Here is a 16,868-nt window from a genome sequence, read left to right as displayed (position 1 = left end):
GGAATACTGGACCTTGAAACAGGAAATCTGGGCTTAAATTCAATCCCTCAAAACTCTGGACACATCTCCATGCCTTAGATTCCTCAAGTAGGCTATTATTGAAAGACACCTAATTTTTCTTTCTGCCTCAGGCCTCTTCTCATTTCAATCCATCCTCCACATAGCTGCTGAAGTTAATTGCTGGAAGAGATTTTGACTTGTCAACTTTCCTCCCCACTCAGTATACTTCAGTGGCTCCTTGTAGCTTTGAGGATCTTCTGTTCTTACAGATGAAAGCACCCCTTGTCTTGGGGAAGGGAGGGAGAATTTTACCCTACTAATCTTGAACATACAGAGGGAAATGGTGATCCTGTAATAGACACACGTTTTTCTATCCAAAACCAACCTAGATCCTTTAGATTGGAGTTGACCTGAATCATAAAGATGTCTCTAAGCTAAACTGGAGAGAGGTGGACTACTTAGGGTCACCTTAGTCTAAACCATCAGTATTTAGGCTGAACACTGTAAAGCAGCATGACATGGTGGATAATCGTGGACCTGATAGCAGGAATAATTCCCATTGAAATGGATGGACTTGGTTACGATAAGAAACCAACAAATAAAGTAATCAATATTTGATTGTTTTTACTTATTTACTTATATATAAATATATATACTTATATTTACTTATATAAACTTTCAGTTTACATTTTAACTTCATTTGGGAGTCTTGTAACTCATGTGCAACTGTATGTTTGATACTTCTCTTATAGAATGATTCTATAAGACATTCATGTAGACTGTATGGTGACAAAAGAGTAACTCAATTCCTGGTAACTAGATGTCCTTTCCTGAGTCCCCAGTGTGGAAAGGAAACTAGACTAACAGTTGGTGGGGGAAGGGGCAACTCATCCATGCCCCCATACAAACCTCCCATTATCCCCCTGTTTTTCAATTCCCCATTTCCTTTCCCAAAAAAATATTACACCAGATGACATTTTTCCCTGGTGCTAGGATGCCTGTATGCTTCTATGGTGCTCCCTGAAGATGCTTCTTCCCTCAAATAGTTATATTTCTATATCTGTCCCTATTTGTTTATTTTGTGTCCTTTCAATTAGTTGTCTGCTACTGGTTTACTCTTTCTGATAATATAATCAATGAGAGGAGAGTGTTACCCTCCTTTGGAATCGCCAGTACCCTCTGGTAAAAGCACAAGGTTCTACCTCTTCAAGACCTACCTGCAGTTCAGATCCTGCCTCAGAGAATGATTAGCTGAATGATTTTTCTTCATTTTCCTTATCTGTAAAATAAAGGGAGTTGGATTAGATGGTCTCTAAAGTCCCTTTGAGCTCTAAAGATATGATTTTATGACGCCAGGAGATCACTGTTACATGAATAAAACAGGATAGATATGTTTCTTTTTGGATTTAATTGTTTTATTTACTCGTATTGCTTTTGTCTTCTTCAATTCAGACCCACAAATACGTAGTGCCTGGGAGGAAGATCCAATCCATTGTCTATACCTTGGCAAGCTCAATATTTCTTAAGCATCTTTTTCCCCTGAGATTGTATAAGCTCTTTGAGAGCAGGCACCACACTTTATGTTTCAGTGTCCTCCACAGTCACCAGCCTATTTGAGAAAATTTATTGCATATTAGAAAGAACAGGGGATGATGAGTCATAACACCTGGATCTGAATTTTTATCCTTCTCCTGGCTGATGTTATGCCTCTTGATCTGTCACTTCATCTGGCCTGCTCCTTTATAAAATAGAGATAATAGTAATTTTACTACTTGCCTCTCAGTATTGTTGTAAGGAAAGGCTTTTTTTTTAACCAGCCAAGCATTACCTCAATTAAAATAGTAGATTTTAAGCTCCTGGAGGGCAAAGATTGCTATGCGCAGTACCTAAGAATTCATGGATTACCAGTGAACACTTGTTGATTAATTTGGAGTAGCAGCATTTTGGACTGGCTATGCATTGAACCAATCAATTTGTTTTGTTATATCCCCTGAATTGTTTTTCACTCTGCAGTTTCTAACATTCTTAGAAGGAAACTAATAGCTTCCCAGCATCATATCTTGCTGAAAGGGGGCATTTGAAGGTGACATGTTTATGGCAATTTTATCTCAGAGCCTCAGTTCCATTTGCCTCTCTTAATCCTTTGTCTTCAAAACTAGTCCAGAGAGAGTGATGTTAAAAGTTATACAAGCTTCTCTGTTTCTCAGAAACTCCTTGCTTCCTGTCCATAAACATGCTGCCTAAGGCCATTAAAAACACTCTGCCTTTTCTAACAACAGAGCAACTGTACCTAGTGTTTGTCATACCTGATGTCAGCCACCATTTCCCCCCTCATTATTTTCTGGAACTGATTCTTGCCACTTTAGTATCACTGTTTTCTTCCTCTATCCTCGGTTCTGGCTCTCCACATATATGGATTAGACTGCCCTTCCCACCCAACTGCCACAGGTGTGGGATGAGTTTTGCCTTACGTTTTTTGAGGGGCCTGGTAAGGATGCAAGAGGACCAAATCTTTGTCTGAGAAGGAGGAGGAGAGAAAAAAGAAAGGTGGTAGTAACAGCGGTGTCTGTGTGTGTTCGATTGACCCTTAGCAGAGTAGATGTTTTCCTTTAGTGTTAGGAGATGGGGCCATGTTTCGAACTTGCATATTTTTAGGAGCAACTGGGCAATAGAAGATATGCCATCCCCCCTACTTTTTTGGGTACCTTTTTCAATAATAACATTGTGGTGGTGTATTATAGAAAGATGTGGCATATCACTGCTTCTGTAGACCTACAATTGAATATTACTCAAAGGGAGATAGAGAGTCTCATGGTGGCTGTGTTTGAGAAGGCATAATATAATCAAAAGAGCAGGAGAAAGGAATGTCATCAAGGAATTGTCCGATCAGAAAGTAAGATGGGTTGGTCATTGGCAAAGGCCAGGAATTGACAGGTGGATAGCCAGAGTGATTCACTATGTTGCAAGAAAACTTTCAAGAAGTCATGAAGAAGTGTGCTGCAGGATGGGCTGGTATGGGTCAAATCACTGGGTGGAATTTCTTCATTAATGAGATATCAGAATTAGGGAGAGGTAGGGATTCCAAAGGCATATACATAGCTCAGTGGAGAGAGAAATGAAACAAAAACAGGGATCCTGGGTTCAAATGTGACCTCAGAGACCTCAGACACTCCTAGCTATTTGACCGTGGACAAGTCACTTAACCTTAAATACCTAGCCCTCCTCTTCTGCCTTGGAACCGATACTTAAGTATAAATTCTAAGACAGAAGGTAAACATTTGATACTGTTAGAGTAACTGAGATACTTAGAAACCACTATACTGATTATTACATTTTCTGATTATCAGAGATAAAAAGAAAGTGGTTTTTGTTGGTGGAAAAAAAATTTTAAACATATAGTACATTTTTTCACTGCCTAGGGAAAGTTAATATTTCTTTGCCCACTCAAGCCCTTGCAGTGACTCTGGGCCATCATTCTGGACATGATTTCTTGCTCTACAGCAGTATGAGTCTGAAGAAGTCACTGGGGTTTGGATCCTGCTTATGCCTCTTGCTATTTGCATGGCTTTTGACCAATTAACCTCATTTGGGGGGGGGGTTCAAATTTCTTGAGGATTTAAATTGAGCAGATTAAGTAAAAGAATTTCTTAGCTGGATGTTGAAGTAGTTGGACTTGAGTTCAAGTTGAGCTATGTGACCCTGGAAAAGTTCATTCAACCTCTGCCTGTCTCAATTTTTTTCATTTGTAAATGAGGAATAAAAATAACACAGCCCCAAGGGTTTTTGTATTGTTAAAATAACAATCTTTGTAAAGGACTTTTCAAACCTTAAAGTGTTATTATAAATGTTAACTGATAAAATTACTTTGATGATACTAGTTATTAGTTTTGTGGACATACTATTAATATTATTAATCACATATATACATATATGTGGACACTTTGATTTCAGGTATAAAATGAATAAGATATAGGGTTGCACGTACTGGGACCATGGGTATGTCTCTACCTTTCCTTTCATTCCCTGCCCCTTTCACCCGATTTGAACCCATCTTCCAGAGGCCATGTTTATTTTTCTTTGGAGTATGCTTTTATACATGTGTATGGGTGGTGGTGAGGGGCATGAAATACTGACTTCTTAGTGCAATAAAAGAAGAGTTTTTTTGAGTCAGAGTCAATTATCAACAAGTAGCAAGTGTGGGAAGGCAGGAACAGAAGACAGGTTCATTTCCCAAATAGACTAGTTGATAATGTGTCAGAAGAAGCAGGCATTTTGGAGGTTCAAGTCAACATCTAAGGAGTCAGGGATTCAAATGGAGTTGAGTTCATCTAAGTGCTCTATGGTCCCACTGGACTCCCTCAGGATAAAGATCTTGTCACCACCTTTGAAAGTCTTAACATATTGGAATGAATCCTGATCCTCTTGATCTTCTCCCTGATCTTGAACCAGGAATAGCTTTGCATCCCTGCTAGTGCTTTCCATGTTGGAAATCTGCAAGGTTATACCATCACAGAAACAGGCCATGCCTTTTGCACCCAATGCCCGGTGGATGAATTAATGTTTTTCTCTTTTACTTGTCCCTACTAAAAGTTCAGAAACAATTCTGGTAAACTGAGATTTCATGATAGGTAGGCCTTTAGGAATGTCTCTGCATAAGCATCCTCCTTGGAGTAGGAGAATTTAGAGGAAGACAAATAATAGAACAATGCTGTTGTGAAATTTGCATCTACTCTCATAGCTGGAGCATTAACTACTTTTCATACTAATGCTATCGATGTAACAGTGTTGTTGGCTTAATGTTTGGTTCAGCTGTAGGGTTTAAAATCTTTGAGCTATTTATTGGCTCTTGGTGTGGGGCGGGCACATTCTGTTTCAAGAAATTGAACGTGTATGTACTATTTGTAACTAAAGCCTTTGATAAAGTAGAGCATTCAAAACAGAGTATATAGCATGGAGCAGGACCTTGACATCATGTTGTATGAAGGGGGAATGCTTAGTTTAGGAAAGGCTTTAGGCTGACAGTATCTCCATCTTCAACTAGCTACAGTCTTGAGACATACAAGAAGCATTGGGCCTGTTCTACTTGGCTATAGGAGAAGCTAAGCGGTTTTATAGATAGAATATTGGACCTAGAGTTGGAAGACAAATCTGAACTGAGACACTTCCTAACTGGGTGACTGTGTAATTAGAAAATCTTGAACCCTTGGACTTTGTCTTCCCAGAATCCTTTTCCCTTTGTCCACATAGCGTCTTTGCATATTGTTTATAGAGTTCAGTAATTCTGCCTTTGTCTCTCTTTCCTGCAATTACAGCTGTGTTAACTCTCTCTTTGCTCTAGCTTCTATTTTCCTTTACTTCACATTATTATTATTAATAAATCTTATTAAATATAATACTTGGGGTATTTGGATATTAAATTTTAATCTTACAGTGACCCTGGGCAAGTTACTTAATCTCTGCCTCAAATTCCTTATCTGCAAAATAGGGATAATAATAGTACCAATCTCTCTGGGTTGTTGGGAAGATGAAATGAGATAGCTGTAAAGTTCTTTGCAAATCATAAAGTGCTACATAAGTGCTGCTGCTGCTGAAAGTAACAAGCTTTCACAATCATCATCATTTCAAAAGATAGGATGGTCTAAATGAGTGGAAATTACAGAAAGGAAAATTTAGGATTGGCAAAAGGAAAACCATTCCAATAACTAGAACTGTCCAAAAGTAACAATGGGCAGCTTTGCGATGTGGTACATTCCTTTTACTAGAAATCTTCCAAGCAAAAGCTACATGATCATTTGTAATATATTTCAGAGAGAGATTTTTCATTTAGGTAGTGGCTGGTGGAGATGATCACTTAGGTTCTTTCCCACCCTGACTTATCCTACTCTGAGATTTAGTTAAGCTTTTCGTTGAACTGATAGTCTCATAGTCAGTTTACTTACAGTGTTTTAAATGTGGGTTTTTATGGCTATGCCTGATGGCATATAATAAATATTACAATGTATAAAATATTCATACTTGAGTTTTTCATCCTGGGATACCTTCCTTTAAAGAGATGCATTTATAGCCCTCTTGAATAGAAAAGATTTGTACATGGAGAATATCTACTATCTGCTCTTATACTGACAATAAGAAAGAGATAATGGGGATGAATGAAATTTATATGCCGCTTTTCTCCCCACCAGATCATGGGATCAGGAAATGTGAACATTTCCTTCTTCTTAATGAATTTTCCTTAAATTTTAAAACTGTTTCCTTGCTTTTTTTGGGTTCAACCAAGTCTTTTCATGCTTCTTTGAATCTACATATTTTCTGTATCTTAAGTTTAGTGATATAATACCATAATTATGTACCAAAATATAGTTAACTAATTTCTAATTGAAATATTATTTTCAACTTTAAAAAAAAACATTAAAAGTACTTCTACAGATATTTTGATGTGGGACTTTTCTTTTGGCCTTTGACCTCATTTAGAAATGAATATTCCCAATAGTGGGAGGTCTGTATCAAAGGGCATTGTAATTTTCTTCATTTTGGAGGAGAGTTGCTCCCCAACCATTGCCTTGAATTGTTGGATCAACTCATAGTTTCACCATCAAATTAGTGTACCTGCTTTTGTGGGACTTCTTCAAATCAGTACAATTGTAATTTATGAGTCATCTTTTCTAACTTGTTGGTAATGAGGTGAAACTTCTGATTTCTTTTAAAATGATTCCTTTACATTCCTTATTGGCGATTTAGAGTAGCCTTTAACATGGTTGTTATAGTTTATAATTATTTTTTTGGACAATTGTTTGTTTATTTCCTTTGATGCTTATCCAATGGGGAATGACTCTTGGTCTGATGCATTTGTATTAAATATCTTGCATATCAGAACCTATAAGAGATATTTGATGTGAATAATAGTAAATTAAGTTCCTCTTAAAATGGAAAGAAGGAAGGAAGAGAGTAAGGAACAAAGAAAAGAAAGTCTTTAGTAATAATCCTCATGGAATTCCAAACAGCATCACCAATTTTTCTTTTGAGCCTGATCTGAGAAAATACACTATAGGCATAAGAAACTTTGCTGGGCCTGTGCTTAAAATCTTCAAAGGGTGAAGGTTACTAATAGACACTTGGTCTTCCTATTCCTAATAATGATATAGGAAGGGTGGGGTCAAGCCATTGAATTGTAAAGTTAGAGAGGTGCTATATTATCTAAATTCATTCCTATTCTTATCCTCCTTCAGGCCAAGGGAGTATGCTGACAAAAGGCAGAGTGTAAAGGACTGAGGGCTGTTCTTGAAGTCTGGAGGACTTGGGTTCAAATTCTGCCCCGTACACTAGTGACTGTATGGGGTTTGTATCAAAGCCCTATAGATATGTGGGCTACCATTACCAAAAAGGTGGGGGTTAAGTATATTATAAAACCACTTACCCTTGGCAACAAAAGATTACACACATGATTAATTTATCATTTTTTCTAATGTGGCATTTTGTGTATCAAGTCTCTAGATAAGATGAAAACTATCAAATTTTTAGGATAAGAATTTACTATTTGGTGTTAGGAAATCTGGAAAGTAGTCTGGCAGATATAGATCAATATCTTGTACCAATTAACGAGATAAGATCAAAATTGGACACATGACCTAGAGACATAAAGAAAGAATTCATAAACAAATTAGAATAGGCAAAATATTACCTATCAGATTTATGGATGTGAGAAACATTTATTAATAAACAAGATAAAAAGCATTGTGAGATATAAAATGAGTAATTTAGAATACAATAAATTTAGAAGTTTTTGTACAAATAAAACTGATAGCCAAGATTATGAGGAAAGCGATGTTGAGAATTTATTTTTATGTATTGTTTCTTGTGTAGAGTTCTCATATCTAAAATATATAAAGAACTTTGCAAATATATAAGAATATGAGATATCCCCCAATTGATAAATGGTCAAAAGATATTAACAGACAGTTTTTAAATGGAGAAATCAAAACTGTTATTACGAAAAATGCTCAATCATTTTTGATTAGAGAAACAAAACAACTCTGAGGTATCTCACACATCAGATTGACTCAAATAATAAAAGAGCAAAATGACAAATGTTGGAGGAGTTGTGGAAAAATAGGGACACTAATATCCTTTTTGTAGAACTCTGAAATAGTCGACCCATTTTGGAGAGCAATCTGGAATTATGCCCAAGAAGTTATAAAATTGTGTAAAATTGTGGCCCAGCAATATCAATATTGAGTTTGTTTTCTAAGGTGATCAGGATAAAAGGAAAAGAACCTATATGTACAATTTTACAGCTGCTTTCTTTGTGGTGGCAAAAAATTGGAAATTTAAGGGATGGTTCATCAATTGGAGAATGGCAATTTTGACATATGATTGTGATGGAATACTACTGTGCTATAAGAAATAATAAGCAGGTTAATTTTGGAAAAACATGGAAAAACTCACAGGAAATTATGAAGATTGAAATGAACAGAATCAAAGGAACATTATATATACCAACAGAAATATTTAAAGAATGAATTGTGCATATCTATCTCCAGAGAAAGAACCAATAAATAAGAATAAGTAAGACATAGTTTTGCATTCTCTCTCTCTCTCTCTCTCTCTCTCTCTCTCTCTCTCTCTCTCTCTCTCTCTCTCTCTCTCACACACACACACACACACCACACACACACATTTTTATATATAGTCAAATGATGCCTTCTCTAATGGGCAGAAGTAAGAGAGAAAGGGAGTTAACTGTGAGTCTTAATGTAATAAAAATTTAAATAAAATATCTTATATAGGACAGTTCACTAGATTAAAGATAGAAATTAACATAGATCAGAAGTCTAAATGTGGAAGATGTCTCTTAATGTTTAAATAAGGAATCAATGGGAGATGTTTAATATTTTGTTCAAGTTTATCTAGTAAGTCTGGGAAAGAAACAAGACATGACTCTAATTTTGGTCCTAGTTTGCATATATGTATGCACATACATGTGCATGCATGTGAATTCCCCATGTTGTCTCAATAATCTACTAAGTGATTAATGATTTATAAGCATTAACCTTTATGTAGGTACGATCCTTGACTGATATCCCTAATCTACCAATAGGAAATAAATAAAATAAAATAAAAATAAATAAAAATAGGAAATAAAAAAATAAAACAGGCATTTCCTTTGCCAATTTTAGCTTATGTTCACTTTACCTATAGGATGTAAGCTCCATTGAGGCAGGGACTCCTTATTTTGCCTTTGCATTGCTAGTGCCTAGAACAATACTTTGCACATAGTAGATGTTTTATAAATACTTGTTGTATTGGATTAATATGGTAAAGCATTTGTTAACCTTTAGCTTCCTGGAATCTGAAATTGGATCCTTCAATTTTAGAGACTAAAGATAATGCATTTAGGGGGCAGCTAGGTGACTCAGTGGAAAGAGAGCTAGGATAAATTGCCTAGATTAACAAAAGAGGAAATAGAATACTTAAATAATCCCATATCAGAAAAAAAAATTGAACAAGCCATCAAGGAACTTCCTAAGAAAATTCCCAGGGCCTGATGGATTCACAAGTAAATTCTATCAAACACTTAAAGAACAACTAATCCAAATTCTACACAAATTATTTGACAAAATAAACAAAGAAGGAGTTTTACCAAATTCCTTTTATGACACAAACATGGTACTGATTCCAAAACCAGACAGACCAAAAACAGAGAAAGAAAACTACAGACCAATCTCTCTAATGAATATAGATGCAAAAATCTTAAACAGGATACTAGCAAAAAAAACTCCAGCAAGTCATCACAAGGGTTATTCACTATAATCAGGTGGGATTTATATCAGGAATGCAAGGATGGTTCAATATTAGAAAAACCATCCACAGAATTGACTACATCAACAAGCAAACCAACAAAAATCATATGATTACCTCAATAGATGCAGGAAAAGCCTTTGACAAAATACAACACCTATTCCTATTGGAAACACTAGAAAGTATAGGAATAGAAGGGTCTTTCCTCAAAATAATAAACAGTATATATTTAAAATCATCAGCAAGTATTATCTGCAATGGGAACAAGTTAGAAGCCTTCCCAACAAGATTAGGAGTGAAGCAAGGATGCCCATTATCACCTTTATTATTTAATATTGTAATAGAAATGCTAGCAGTAGCAATTAGAGAAGAAAAAGAAATTGAACAGATTAAAGTAGGCAGTGAGGAGACTAAACTACTACTCTTTGCAGATGATATGATGGTCTACTTAAGGAACCCCAGAAAACCAACTAAAAGGCTAGTGGAAATAATTAATAACTAGCAGAGTTGCAGGGTATAAGATAAACCCACATAAATCATTAGTATTTCTGTATATTTCCAGCAAAACTCAGCAGCAGGAGTTAGAAAGAGAAACTCCATTTAAAATCACTCTAGACAATATAAAATATTTAGGAATCTATCTGCCACGACAAACACAGGAATTATATGAACACAACTACAAAACACTCTCCACACAATTAAAACTAGATCTAAATAATTAGAAAACTATTAATTGCTCCTGGGTAGGATGAGCTAATATAATAAAAATGACAATCCTACTCAAATTAATCTATTTATTCAGTGCCATACCTATCAAACTACCAAAAAAAACTTTTTTATAGAATTAGAAAAAATCATAACAAAGTCCATCTAGAAGAATAAAAGATCAAGGATATTAAGAGACATAATTAAAACAATGTAAAGGATGGGGGTAAATGTCTTAAGTATATAAAGGGCGAAATCATAAATAAATTAGGTGAACATAGAATAGTATCTCTGTCAGATCTGTGGGAAAGGAAGGAATTTAAGACCAAGCAAGAGATATACATTGCAAACTATGAAATGAATGACTTTGACTATATCAAATTAAGATTTTTTTGTACAAATAAAACCAATGCAACCAAAATTAGATGGAAAACAACAAACTGGGAGAACATTTTTATAACAAAACGATATGACAAAGGTTTAATTTCCCAAATATATAAGGGACTAAGTAGAATTTACAAAAAGCCATTCCCCAAATGACAAATGGTCAAGGGACATGAATAGGCAGTTTTCACATGATGAAATCAAAACTATCAATAAGCACATGAAAAGGTGTTCTAAATCTCTCCTAATTAGAGAAATGCAAATTAAAACAACTCTGAGGTACTAGCTTATACCTAGTAGTCTGACCAATATGGCAGCAAACAAAAGTGATAAATATCAGAGGGGATGTGGTGAAATTGGGACACTAATACACTGCCAGTGGAGTTGTGAATTGGTCCAATCATTCTGGAGGGCAATTTGGAACTATAAGCAAAGGTCTTTAAAATAATGTCTACTCTTTGACCCAGCCATACCACTGCTGGGTTTGTACGCCAAAAAGATAGTAAAGAAAAAGACTCTTATAAAAATATTTATAGCCACACTCTTTGTGGTAGCAAAAAATTGGAAGATGAAGGGGTATCCATTGATTGGGGAGTAGCTGGATAAATCATGGTATCTGATGGTGATGGAATATTATTGTGCTAAAAGAAATAATGAACTGGAGGAATTCCATGTGAACTGGAAAGACCCCCAGGAATTGATGCAAAATGAAAGGAGCAAAACCAGGAGAACACTGTACACATAGACTGATACATGGTGGCACAATTGAATGTAATAGACTTTTCTACTAGCAGCAATGCAATGATCCAGGATAATTCAGAGGAACTTATGAGAAAAAAGATCTATCCACATCCAGAGAAAGAACTGTAAGAACAGAAATGCTGAAGTTCCATGGGGATATGATTAGAATTTTGATGTTAAAAGATCACTCTATTACAAATATAAATAACATGGAAATAGGTTTTGAACAATCACACATGTATAACCTGATGAAACTGGGAAGAGGGGAACAAGGGAGGGGGCATGAATCACGTAACCATGCAAAATATTCTAAAGAAAATAAGAAAAAAAAGAGATCTAGGTCTAGAGATGGAAGTCCTGGGTTCAAATTTGACCTCAGACACTTGATAAGTGTATAATTGTGGGTAAGTCACTTAATCCCAATTGCCTAGTCCTTACTGCTTCTCTTGGAACCTATGTATAGAGTTAATTCTAAGATGGAACACAAGGGTTTAAAAAATAAAGACAATGCATTTGTACAATTGTACAAGCTCTGTAGGAAATAATAAAAACCAGGGATCTTTAAGCTGGAAAAGAGAAAACTCAGGAGGTTGATGAGGCATTATGGTTCTTTCAAGTACCTAAAAGACTGTCATGTGGAAGAGGGGTTACTTTTGTATGGTACCAGAGTGCAGAACTCAGTCAGCTATAATGAACGCCTCTGCCTAAGAAGAAATTATTTGATATATATGTCTATACATAATATGTATGTGTATATATGTATATGGGGATAATGAGTGAAAACTGCAAAGGTGCAAATTGGGTTTGATTTCAGTATAGTGGGAGTGTGGAGCTTCAAAAGGTGAGTTACATAAGGAAAACATTTTAATAATGAGAGCTATAAATATGTAATGGAGAAATATTAAGTAATATGTGCTAAGTGCTAGAGGTACAAATAAAAAAAATTAGCCCCTTCTTTTAAGGAGTTTCCATTTTAATTAGTGTAGACAGAACATAACAATGTTTGGCTTCACAGCAAATGGAAAATCCACTAGACCCTTAGGGTTCAGTTCACAAAACAACCTAAGTCTCTGAGGTGATGGGAAGTACTGGCAGGGAACATAGTTCCCAGTTAGTCTACATGTATTAGTTAATGTAGCAGTCCAGCCCATAGGTATTGTGGAGAGACAAGGATTGTGAGTGAGCACATGGCCATTCTGCGCATGGCAATGAACTCTATTCCCAGCGTGGCTGAAGTTAGGGCGGGAAACCTTGCTTCCCTTTGTCTCACTCACCTGAGGATAATAACCCCACCTTCACCTTGTCATAATTTGCTATTATCCAATGGCAATACACTATGTAACTCATCTATATGTATTGAGGCATCATGTTAACTTATCAATATGTATTGAGTTCATTTGCATATCAAAGAGAATAAAAGGAAGGGAAGCAGCCAGCTCCACCCACTTTGAGGACATAGACAGGTTTGCCCTAAAGACCAACTTCTCCCCTTTCTCTCTCCTCTTTTTCTTTCCTGAGGCCTGGCCCTTCGGTCAGTTCTCTCTCTCTGTGTCTCTCTCTCATTTCCTATGCTAATACCTAGCATTGTCTAATTCTTTCATTCTCTAATCTCTCTCCCTACTGAGCTAGTATTATCCTCTGACCAGTGCAGTGTTGAATTGGGATCACTGGATGGGAATAGCCTTAAAAGTAATGTCCAGTGGTCGGAGCATGGCTGTGGCTCCCGAATATTAATGATAATTGATTACTGACTCATTATTCATATCTCAAAGGTCAGCTCTTTCACACCCTTCGCGGGATTCAAAAACTTCTATCCTGTTTCTATTTTCCTACCATAAAGCTTCTCGCTGGCCGGGAGGCTTTATTCAAGCACCTACTATGCTCTTAATAACTAAACTGTGATTTCATAATAAAAACAGAAAAAAAACAAAATAATCCCAAAACACAAAGAATTTTTGTTTTAATGGATCAGAAAATAAGTACATTTAAAGGGAGAGAAATCTATACAAAGTAATTAACTATGTTAGAGAGGGAGAGTACTACCATTCTGGGAGGATCAGGAATGGCTTTGAGTAGAAGTTGGTACTTGAGCTGCTTCTTAAAGGAAGAGAGGGACTCCGAGGCAGAGATGAGGAGGGAGTACATCCTGAATATGGGGAAAGACACAGACAGGACATGGGGTATTGTGTGAGGTACCACCAGAAGGCCAGTCTGACTGGGTCACAGAATATGAATATAATACAAATAAACAGTAAGGTTGGAAAGAGAGATTGGGGTCAGGTTGTGTAGAATCTGAAAACTAAATACTGATATTTATATTTGATCATATAGGCAATAGGAAGCCACTGTAATTGATTAGAATATGTAGGAAGAAAAAGTGGTCAACGATATCAAATGCAAAAGATAATTTGAGAATGATGAAGCCTGGAAGATCATCCTGTTTGTCAATTAAGAAATCATTGGATAAAAAAGTAATGACTTGTAATTATGGAGACAGCAGTTTGAGTTGAATGCCAACTACTGGGACTGGAATAATGAGAAACAAGGTTGAAGTGTTTTGGGACTCAAACTCCCCCCTCCAATTGCAGGTCTTAAATAAAAAATGAGATGACCAATTACAAAATGTGCTGTAGAGGGTATTCTTTTTTGATTATGGGTTGGATAAGACGGACACTAGATTCTTTCCAGATAGGGGATAGCGGGGATAAGAAATTCTGTGATTGTCTGAGTACAATCAATATTATTTAGAAAGTTGTTGGAGCTTTCCTATAGTGTTTGCAGGAAGTGGATATGTGTACTATGCCACGTGCAATATAAGAGATGTACCTGGGAGTCTTCAGTGGCCTTGGAACCCTGAGAAGGGCCAGATTCTCGTGATGATTCTGGGATGCTTTATAACTGATGTATATGTTACTGTGCTTCTCATCTGGTGACTTGAAAAGGGAAGCACTCACTCTAATTTACTGAATGAGGTAGCAGGATGCTAAATGTTTCTAAAAAAGATTAAAAAAAACAGCTGACATTTATGTGGCACTTGATGTTTTGCAGAACACTTTACATAGATTATCATGGTAGAAAGTCATCAACAAGTTCCTGTGATGCATGTTAATGCTTCTATCTTCTCTAGACAACAAGCATTTATTAAGCACTGACTGTGTTACCCAGCACTGTACTAAGTCTTTGTTATCTCAGAGTTTCCCTAAGACATCCCCTACCCTTCAGTGAAGTGGAGTGTTGCTCTAAGATGAGCCATTAGAAATGTATGTCAATCATCTTCCACATGGCCGGCATTTCCATATGCATCGCACCGCTGGCTATTGGGGATCACTGGCTTCTTCTGGGTTGTTGATTTCTGATGTTGTCCATGCGCGCGGCGGATGGTCCTGCTCACTGGCTAACTCTGCCCCTCTGCTTTGTTCGCAGCATCTGGCGAGGTCCCAATGTGAACTGCACAGACAGTTCGGGTTACACTGCTTTGCACCATGCAGCTTTAAATGGACATAAGTAAGTGCCGCTTATTTAGACTGCAACTGGTCTTCATGTATTTAGTTACAGATAATGAAGTTGACTCCCTCAGGGTGGATGGATGAAAGGGGACATCTGTCCCGTGAGGCCTGTGGTCACCATGCTGGGGATAGTGCATTTGGAAAGGCTGTTAGGAAACTACATTAACCCTTTGGAAGCAAAAGGAGTGTTCCTGAACCCCCTTCAGAGGGGTGACTGCCAAATACAAAGAAGGAAAGGCTGCTTTAAGGGTGTTGACCATCATCCTCTTGAGCAGGGGGAGACAGGAAATAAGTAGCTGCTTTCAGAGATTAACAGAGTAGAAAAAATGTAAAATCCTGCCACAATAGGCTGTGTGTACAGGTATGTGTATTGGATTTAGGGTTATAAAGACCTGAGTTTGCCACTTACTAGATGTATAACCTTGTATAATGCATTTAAAAAACCCTCACCCCCTCTGTCTTAGAGTCAATATCAGCTAACTAAGTACTAGACAATAAATTGACTCTAAGACTGAAGCATGGTAGTGGCTAGGCAATTGGGGTTGAGTGATATGCCCATGGCGACACTAGTAGGAAGCTTCTGATGCAAGATTTGAACCCAGGCCTTTCCAACTGCAGGTCTAGACTCCATTCACTGTGCTATCTTGCTTTCCTCATCTATAAAACAAGGGAGTTGCACGAGATGAACTGTAGAGTCCATTCTAGTTAGAAATCCATAATCCTATGAAATCTTTCACTTTTAACCCTTTTATTCTTTTTTTAAAAAGTGACAAATTGTGGAATTCTCTTTAATAGACAGTATGACAATTTTCTATGTCCACTAAATTTTTTTTCTTGTTTGGACACTGATTTCTTTGCTGCCACCCACCATTTCCCATCTCAGAGCAAAAACTCAGCAGGATAACCAAGATTCTGTACTCACAGCCCTAGGATGTAAAGTGCATCAATCTTTAATTCATGCATGCCTTCAACAGCAGTGTGTTATTGGTCTTAAAGTCAAAAAGACTTGGTTTTCATTCTTGTCTTAGAAACTTACAACTCTTTGAACACCAGCAAATGACTTGATATCTGTGTCTCATTTTCTTCATTTGTAAAACTAGGGGGTTAAACTTGATGACCTCACAGTTTCCTTCCAGGTTTTCATCAATCGTTCTATGTTCTGATTTTTCCAAGGACTTGTCTCAACAGCCTGCTGAGCTAGGCTGTTGTGGATTTCTTCTAGATTACTAGAAATGGTGAGTGGAGGACATTTATTTTGCCGGATTGATGCCAATGTATTAACCTAGATTTCTCAACTTCTCAGCAACCTTCCACTCTTATTATGTAGACATGGTTAAGGTTGGTTATTCCCCACTGAAGTGCCATTGATTTCTTGAAATATGAACCCACCAGGCATTAGGGCCACTTTCCATTGTGGTCTTTGAACTTACATAGGAAGGACGAAGTTTACTTTGGGCACCCAAAGATTGTTTTCCTTATATTATCCAGCTAGCTGATCAGCTGTGCTCTATGCAATGAGGCAATAATTAAAATGCAATTTAATCCATGTGGAGCCCTGCTAATATAGAAGTGCCCTTATCTGATGCTGATCAGGAGCTCATATACAACATAATCTTTGCTGTTTGGGGCCAACAGGTTGTGATTTACTTCTTATTAAATAGATTAAATGTGTGAGAAGCAAGAATAAAAGTTGAGTTTTCTTGACTTGTGTGACCATTCCTTGGTCTCCTATGCCAT

At 36.8% G+C, this 16,868-nt stretch overlaps 1 protein-coding gene across 4 annotated transcripts in view; it reads left to right on the top strand.

The window, feature by feature from the left end:
• The window catches only part of ANKS1B (ankyrin repeat and sterile alpha motif domain containing 1B), a 1,427,494-nt gene that overhangs the window by 133,603 nt on the left and 1,277,023 nt on the right, over positions 1–16,868 (top strand). For 3 of the 4 annotated variants that reach the window (XM_056798687.1, XM_056798685.1, XM_056798686.1), the window contains exon 2: positions 15,049–15,129. The exons of the other annotated variant lie outside the window; for it this stretch is intronic. In XM_056798687.1, the coding sequence (XP_056654665.1) occupies positions 15,049–15,129 (81 nt within the window). The remainder of the gene's footprint in view (positions 1–15,048; positions 15,130–16,868) is intronic. 4 annotated transcript variants of the gene reach the window in all.

The sequence above is a fragment of the Monodelphis domestica genome, chromosome 5, assembly GCF_027887165.1.
Source record: "Monodelphis domestica isolate mMonDom1 chromosome 5, mMonDom1.pri, whole genome shotgun sequence".
NCBI classification, from domain to species: domain Eukaryota; kingdom Metazoa; phylum Chordata; class Mammalia; order Didelphimorphia; family Didelphidae; genus Monodelphis; species Monodelphis domestica.
This window is presented reverse-complemented; position numbering and strand designations above follow the sequence as displayed.